At 37.4% G+C, this 8604-nt stretch overlaps 2 protein-coding genes across 5 annotated transcripts in view; both read right to left on the bottom strand.

Moving 5' to 3' along the window:
• Nucleotides 1-845: 845 nt before the first annotated feature.
• On the bottom strand, nt 846-6993 carry LOC131359235 (5'-3' exonuclease PLD4). Of its 2 annotated transcripts, XM_058398912.1 has the most exons (12): nt 6600-6993; nt 5368-5409; nt 5187-5271; nt 4920-5095; nt 4560-4743; nt 3849-3969; nt 3616-3743; nt 3315-3515; nt 2078-2214; nt 1809-1974; nt 1612-1708; nt 846-1408 (listed from the first exon to the last, which is right to left on the bottom strand). In XM_058398912.1, exons 2-12 carry the CDS (start codon nt 5373-5375, stop codon nt 1203-1205), a joined length of 1509 nt encoding a protein of 502 aa, XP_058254895.1. In that variant the 5' UTR covers nt 5376-5409; nt 6600-6993; the 3' UTR covers nt 846-1202. The 2 variants fall into 2 exon arrangements, with proteins under 2 accessions (XP_058254895.1, XP_058254896.1); XM_058398913.1 differs by lacking the exons at nt 5187-5271; nt 5368-5409 and having other exon boundaries at nt 848-1408.
• A 138-nt stretch (nt 6994-7131) lies between these two features.
• cep170ba (centrosomal protein 170Ba) overlaps nt 7132-8604 on the bottom strand; it is a 33125-nt gene continuing 31652 nt past the window's right edge. For all 3 annotated transcript variants that reach the window (XM_058398909.1, XM_058398910.1, XM_058398911.1), the window contains one exon: nt 7132-7781. In XM_058398909.1, the coding sequence (XP_058254892.1) occupies nt 7585-7781 (197 nt within the window). In that variant the 3' untranslated portion in view covers nt 7132-7584. The remainder of the gene's footprint in view (nt 7782-8604) is intronic.

The raw sequence follows: 8604 nt of genomic DNA, 5'->3' as shown, positions 1-8604 counted from the left end.
GCAGAAAGGTGGTTATTTTTTCAGTAATCTCAGGAAGAAGTGCTGGTGAGCTTATTTATTTTATGAACCTAATACAACTATCTGTGAAGATTTTTAGTCATCCAGGTGAGGTTATTTGGAAGTTATGTCAACTGGACTTCTTTCTTGTTAGGTTAAAATATTTTCACAACTCAAGGATCCCCCTCTGTCTGGATAGGCTTGTTAGGGGACCAGTGGAGGTGGTGAGTGTCAGGAGAGTCGTTGAGACTCCACTCTTCCTCTAACAAGCCTATCCAGACAAGGGAAGATCCTTGACAGTGCAGAATACAATATGTGGAATCCTGCCAACTTCCTTATGGCTGAAGAAACTGATCCAGTAAATAGTGAAATGTTTCGACCAAACAAGAAAGAAGTCCAGTTGGCATGATTCAACTTCCAGCTAATCCAACTATTTATTCATTATTTAAATTGGTTACACCCTGTGTGAAGTTATGCATATTTTCTCACAGTGTTTTTGTGGGTTTTCTTCCACCTGTCATTCAGAGAAAGTGTGTGTGTGAGAGAGAGAGAAAGAGAGAGAGGCATGAATTTTTCAACTTTGTGCTAAGTGCTCCTGGGACAGGCTCTGGATCCACCTTGACCCTATACTGAAGATAAATTATTGAAAAATAATATTCTTGCTAGTTACTGGAGGCAATTAATAGGCAGAATATTTAGCCTGTATATGAAGGAGCATAATTCCAAGCCGACATTATCTATAGATCTATTTTTTTTTAGTTATTGACACTTGAATAAGTGATACGAATTAAATAATAAACACAACAGCTTTGATAATAGTGGGTGTTGATGTCCATCACTGAAACAAAATAAAATATGCTTCACATAACCCAATCTTAGAGCTATGGTTTTAATTTTGACAGCAGTGATATTTATTATTTACAAGCTACATGTATCACAATACTGTATTCATTCGATTTATTTTCTATTTAAAAGTCTATTGCTTTATTCCGTCAAGGCTGCTATAATAAGCCTGTTCACTCTGATGCTTAACTGTGTGTCAGTTCTCTCCTCATCCTGGTCTCACTAGTGTGAAAAGGCTGATACTGTTAACTAAAACTCATAGACCAGCATTATATAATGTGCAGCATTTCAATTTAACATTACAGTTCATTTCACCTTGTGTAATACAACCTCCTAATACTGAGTTCATTGATATTGTCCATTTAAGCTTTAGAAAATATGCAGTCAGGATTGTGGCCCAGTTTTTCAAGTGGCACTGCAAATTTGGAGTCCCAGTCTCGCTCAAACACAGCACTCAGTTGCCCCACTAATGTGTCTCCAGGTGAGGGGGAATGCGACAAATCTTGAGAAACCACCAACCCGACACCAGCGGTGGTGTTGAAGTAGTCAGCAGACCAGTTTGAGGTGCCTGTGAAACATAAATGTATTCACTGTCTAGATTTGGAGAGTACAGCATTGTGTATGTTTGGTAAGGATAATATATAGATAATTTCATAGAGATTAAAAATACATGTTGATTTAAAAAATAAGAAAAATAATGATGCTGTACTGTTTTGGATTGTTTTGTCCATGGAAACTAAAAACGAAACATTTTGGAAGTCCATGACTCACCTATGTACGCCACGTTATCTGTCACCATATATTTGTTGTGATTTACTCTGGTATAGGGAATGTTGGTCTCGTTACCCACCGGAACAATGTAGAGTCTCTGTGGGATGTGATAATATTGCATTACATTGACCGTAGCCTCAATAAGAACAGAAAAGTCAAGCAATAGAAAGCAGTAGTGTCTCTGTCCCTGATCTTACCACTTCTATCCTGATGTTGTCAGGAGGAGAGTTCAGGGAATTGATGGACTTGAGGAAGGGGAATATGGAAGGGTCAGTGTCACGGCCACAGCTGATCATGAGACGCACTGTAACGTTCCTATCCAACGCTGCCTGTATCAGTGCATTTTCAATAACTGGCCAGTACCTACACAAGCAAAATAAAGGAAAAAACAAACAAACAGGCAATCCTTTTCTATACAAATAAACAAAACAAAAACAAGATTCATTCAAATGTAATCAAGGTTTACTTGTGATAGTTGAACTTGAAGGCAGGGAAATATTCCATAACTGCTACATGAATGAACTGCCCCGCCTGGCCGATCACGGACAAAATGGCATCCAGGTCTTTGGTGCGTGATTCCGGACAGAAGGCGGGAGGGGAATTCTGAGTTAAAGGGAAGAAGGGAAGTGTCATATGAGGAGACAGGCCACAAATACACAATAATATTTTAATGTTTCTTGTTTGGTCAATATTCTAAATAGCTAATATCATATGTGTTGCATCCATTTCCAGATTTGTTGTTGTAATAACCTCTACTCTTCTGGGGAAGTTTTCTAACAGATGTTGGAAGGTGGCTATGGGGATTTTACCCAGATGAGGATGGGTTCTCTTTTGAGTCTGCTTCCTCTCAATGTTTCTTCCTCATATCGTCTAAGGGAGATTTCCTTGCATGCGCATTAGGATAAATGTATTAACTTAAAACTAACATATGGATTGTCTGTCTGTCTGTCTGTCTATCTGTCTGTCGACCAACCAAATATGGGTGTAATGCTCAGGTGTCTGCAAATATAAAATACTTTCATGTTTTTTTTTTATTTACCAACATGAAAATATTATACATTAGCATAATGAAAATTCATTTGAATACAATACTGTTGAGCTAGGGCTAAGCTACAATGCAGAATACTAGCTAGCTAACTGTCTTAAAAAACAACTGAACAATGTGGTCCTGTTGGGTAATATTATCATGAGACAACATTATGTTTAATAGTTGCCGTATTGCTCAATGTGAGCTGCAATCAGCTGCCTGTCATTCTTTATGATCACACTCTCAGTGAACTGCAGTGTCATGCACAATTCATTTTATTTTATCTAGCATTCAATAAATGAATGAATGCTAAGATGAATTTAAGATATCCAAATATCTGAATATCAGTGACCATCCCTAATTATTACTTATGTAACCATGTAAGTACAATTAAAAACAAGAACAACATCAACATCAAGCCCGCCCACACACACACACACACAGGTGGGGACCAGGGTTCAAGCCCCAGCACCACCAAGCTGCCACCGTGGGCCTGTGAGCAAGGCCCCCAACCCACCCTGCTCCAGGGGCGCTGCATCATGGCTGACCCTGCATTCTTACCCCAACCCCCAAGGATGGGATATGCGGAAAAAGAATGTCACTGTGCAGTAATGTATATGTGAGAAATAAAGACAACTTAACACACACACACAAAATCAAAGCCACAGAATATTACCGAGATGTAAACTCTACTGGGAACATCACTAAGATTCAAATGAAGAGGCTGGTCCTTATTGATGGATGTGTCATAAAAAGAGGGCCAGGGATCTGGTATCGTAGCATTGCTGTGACCCATAACCCAGTAGGACTGGTAGATCTTATAGAGGTCTGTGGCCAGACTGGTGCAGTTGTAAATCACCACTCCAAGTTCCTTCACCTCCAATTAAAAAAGAGATCAAATTTAAAAGTACATCATGTTAGTTGTCTTCAAACATGCCACCTTACATAGAGCTAATACTCTGGTTCATCTTCTATACCTGCGTTAATGCTCTCCAGTCCATGTTGGCACTGCCGATGTAGATATGTCTGTTGTCCACGATCCAGAATTTACTGTGAAGAATTCCTCGGGTCAGTTTGCCGAAGTTAATTCGTCTCACATGGACTCCTACAAAACGAAGCAGCGAAAACGTAAAGCCTCATTACAGACACAATGCATAAATATAAAGCCTCATTACAGACTCAATGCAAAGCCACATATGCACTTCACGACCATTTTCTCTCAGGATGTCCAGGTCTGTCGAGTTGCTGGACACAGAAGGGATGCTGCTCACAGCTCTCACAGACACATTTCGTTTTGGCAGCGCTTTTAATTGTTCCAGGATGTCTCGACCCTGTAGAACAAACACACACTGAATGAACAATACGTTCATTCACATTCACAATATGGTAACAGATGTTATAGCAACTACTAACATAATACACCCAGGAAAAGGCAAGAGAGCACATGAATACAGCACATGAATTCTTCATCAGTTTATTAATTTTCTAGGACTGTGTGGCTCAGTAGAAAAGCAGACAGAAATTTAAATCATAGATTTATATCAAGACAATGTCTAATACAAGGTTTTTCTTTAAAGGTGGACTTGTATGGCAGATGGTACACCCACATTAATAAAAAAATAAAGAATATTGGGACTGATCATATGATTAAGTATTTTTGGAAGTATTTTTGGAAGGAGTCTCCAGTGTCAGTGCTTGTTTTCTGACACAAGGGTAATATGGCAAGCTGCATTTTTGCCTTGGTAACAAACATTTATTTATTCGTTTATTTATTATTTATCGGTAAAGCACTTTTAACAATGGACACCGTCACTTCAGGCTTAAATGAGAACTTGTTTTTCAGATGTTGCATAACATTAAAAGTAACTGGAAATGGATGAAATGTATGTTTGTGATAGTATAAAGCAGGGTCACTACTCACAAACTGGTCAGTGACTGATTTGGCACCGATGTCCTCGCCAGTAAGAGTCCAATAGAACGACGCCATATCGATTTGCTTGCTTGCTGTAGACAGAAGGTCTTTCCATGCCTTGTACAGCGGCACACCAAAACTGGCATTGGCTCCATAATCCATCCATAAAGGGATGCTCTCGACCAGAACAATCCTGTTCAGAGTCACATTTGAAGGAAGATAACTGCAATGGATGCTTTAAAAGCAAAACAGTTTATATACATATTCATCTTCAGTGTGGGGACATGATGAACAAGTTCCTCCCTATGCCTGAAGATTTAACCTCCCCAGACAGAGAGCTGAAAGATTTCTTCAGGGATATAACCTCACCTGCACTGATCAGACTCTTCAGCATGTAGATCTGGCTGATGCGTGGTGCTGATATTCAAAGCTTTGTGTATGTTTTCCTCATTTTTCATCACCTCTATCAAAGCAATAGCGAGTAAACACCCTAGGACAGTCAAACATCCTGTGGCCAGTAGCAATGTTTTAAGTCCACTCATGCGCTGTAAAAGATACGACCATAGATAAAGGTATGAGTAGAAAGTTAAATAAATAAAGAAATAAAGATAAAAACAAAAGTAATATTCCCCTCACCGGCTTTTTGGGAACATAATTGTCATGTAAAGATGTGTATGGAGAGGATAGTTCATAGGACTCTTTAAACGTAGATGCAAATGATCTGTAGAAATTAAATACCTAATCAGCATAATATCCAAAACTCTTAGTGTTTTATTAGATTTCATCCAAATAAAAAAAAACTAAATAAAGGACTTACGAGTACATGATAACAGCAGATGTCTGGTGTGTCTATCCTTGTCTGTGAATCAGTCACAAGCAGTAGTGTAATATTTAAAGGCACCAGATTCTCTAGTTACTGTTCCTCATTTCAGTTCTGTTTTTTTTCTTAGATGTCAAACATCCAATGTACCAATAATACATTTGGGGGAATACATCTGTTCCATTTGTCTATTTAAGCTCTCATCTCTATTTCCATAGCATGCTTTAAACAGACATGTTCATGTTACACTTCTACATTTTATAGAGAACATACATGTAATTGTTTTGTATGTGTTTGCTTTTACAATGGGATGCCTTTATGTTTTGTTTTGTTTTGTTTTATGGGAAATTCAACCAACTTCTCTGGGCTTTCCAAAGACCACATGAAAAATACTTGAACAGCTTTGCATGAGCAAAAGTCATTTGTGGGCTCTCTTTGTTTCATTTTATTAAGGGGGAGGAAAAAGTCCCTGAAAGTCCCTAAGTGAATTTACTGTATATCAGAACAAGTGACAAAGTAATAAAAGTTAGGAAACATAAAACATTATTTTAATTTCAGTTTAATTTCGGGAAAAAAAAAATCCACAGATTTACAATATATACAAAATAATTTTGGAAACAAAAAAAAAGAAAACAAATATATATATATATATATATATTATATATATATATATATATATATATATATATATAGATAATGATCTTTACAGCACTGCCTCGGAAAGGCTTTTACATCAAAAACCATTGCATAAATTTTGTAATGCTAGAAAAACAAAACATCGCATCCATTTTTTTTTCTGTATTTTGGCTTAAAGACATTCTATATCTGGAAAGTTTCATTATCTGACAAATTAAGTTTCAGCAAAGTCTGTGGTCATGTCAGCAGACACTTAACCTTAAGCAGCCCTTTTGTTTACACGAGTATCCGTCTCTCCTGTAACTTGTACCAATGACGCAATTTATATTCAGACAGATTAAAGCAGTTAACAGTGTGAAATCCTGAAATTTACTGGTAAAATCCTTCTACAATCTTCTCCTATTCACCATATCTTAAACCGACAGTGTTTTTAAATACATTGAGTAAATAAAGTGTCTTCAGTTCACTATCAAAAGAAAGTGAAGTGAAAACAGTCTGATCTTAGAGCAGAACCAGAACACACATGGTCCATGCACACAAGCATCATTGCATACATAGCCATTTAGCATTTATACACAGTGTACGATACATACCTTGTAAAGGTGGTCAGCGAGCTGTTACACGTTCATCTTTAATCACAATAACAATCACAAGAAGCTGCTATCAGCGACGGATCCTACAAGATATCGCAGGAATGATACAGGAATACAGTTTCCTTATTGCTTTGATTGGTAAGTTTCAGTTTCTCTTTCCCAGTGCATTTAGTATTTCTCGGTAAAATGAAACCCACCAAGCATTTACTCCGTCTAAACATAGTAACAGGGAAAAGTGGTGGTAGGGACAGATGGACACTGCATACTGCCATTGTACATGAACACTTTGGTGATGTGTCATCATACAAATATATTTCATATTTATAATCATCAGGCACACACAGTCATTCAAAGGACAAGCAATGTCCATAATTCTGTTCAACTTGCATCATTACAAAAACAAAAGAGTGGAATTACAAATGAACTGGCTTGGTGTTCTTTAAACAAATTGGCTTTCTAGTGTTCAACAGAAATATTCAAGTGCATTCTTCACCATTTGTTACGACGTAGTAAAGAAAAACAAATACACCCGTGTAATACATTACTTTATTATTAAATCCCATCATAGAAAATACCCCAAATAATGCTGAATGCTTTTTTTTAAGTTCATTTTCACCTCAATCACTTGGGGAAATAACAAAATAATTAAAGTGAAATACAGTGTCATTATAAATATTAAACAGTACAAGCATGGCACCCACAGATGTGCCTGTACCTAATTATAATCGCTAGTACTCAAGCAAATATTCTCAGTCTTGTATTGCTGTGCAAGAAGTGCTCTTTCGACTCACACACACAGGCATGTATATACACACGTGCACATACACACGCTCAAGTGCAAATGCGCACATTAATACCGAACCCCATTCTTAAGGCTACGTCAATAACTGATTCTTACACCATTGTGAACATTAGTACAAAGGAGCAGCTTTAATAGACATGGCATACAGAAACATAGGAGACGAAGAGCATCCTTATTCCCATACTACAGAACCCTACCATCATTCCCCCTACCAACGCGTCGAGAACTGGCTGAGGATCCTGCAGCCCGCTGGGAAGTAGTGGCTCTCCAGTCTCTGGGAGAAGCTCTGAGGTTGCTTAGCCCTGCTGAGGAGTGGCTTAATACGGAAGAAGACTTGACCAGATTTCCATTTCCACTGGGTTCAATGACTGTGTTGATGACTGCAGAGGAAACAGATGTCATTGCTGTTTATCTACCAATATTTTTGTACTACACAGTCCCTCCAGGAGATCTTTCTTATTTTTAAAAATACTACTACACAAATTGATGAAACTGCAAACACTGGATTCTTCTCTTAATCTGTTACCAGTGAAGACTTATATGTAATTAATATCCGTTATGCTGAATATAAATCGAAGAGGGCTTTGGATGAATGTGAGTTGTGATGACACGTCTTGGCTCAAATTTGTAATAATTTAGAAAAATTGCAATCTCTTCCAAATATCCTAGAGTTTGCTTGATTTTGTATATAACTAGAAATTGAAATCCTGGAGGAACTGACTACAGTGCTGCTGAGTTCTCCAATCTGTTGGTCAGAATGTGTTTACATTAATTAACGTGTGTGTGTGTGTATAAATTTAGTTTGTTATTTTAGGAAATGTATAATTCTGATATGGTTATAAAGCTTTCAGTTAAAGTAAAGAAAGTCGTCTCCAGCATAAAGTTTTCCACCACAAGACGGTTTTCAGGACAGAAGAGTTTGTGATTTCTGGTTTCTCAGCAACATAACAAGATGCATTTTTTTTTATTATTACAAAAAGGAGAAGCTGGTAAGACAACAACTGTTTAAAGTTGCAGGAACTAACTTGTCTTGTGGATATTACACAAGATTAAATGTGACTATAAATAGAGTAACAGCATTCATAAATAAATAATAAATGTGGTATAGTGTTGTATAAGAGGAGCAAAACATTTAGGACATGGTGTTATAAGAAAATGATCCGCTTTAGACTGGTAACAACGCCCTGATCACATCACCCCGTC

The sequence above is a fragment of the Hemibagrus wyckioides genome, linkage group LG09 (genome assembly GCF_019097595.1).
Source record: "Hemibagrus wyckioides isolate EC202008001 linkage group LG09, SWU_Hwy_1.0, whole genome shotgun sequence".
Lineage (NCBI taxonomy): Eukaryota > Metazoa > Chordata > Actinopteri > Siluriformes > Bagridae > Hemibagrus > Hemibagrus wyckioides.
Note: the sequence above shows the minus strand (reverse complement) of the source record. Positions and strands in the feature narration are given on the sequence as shown.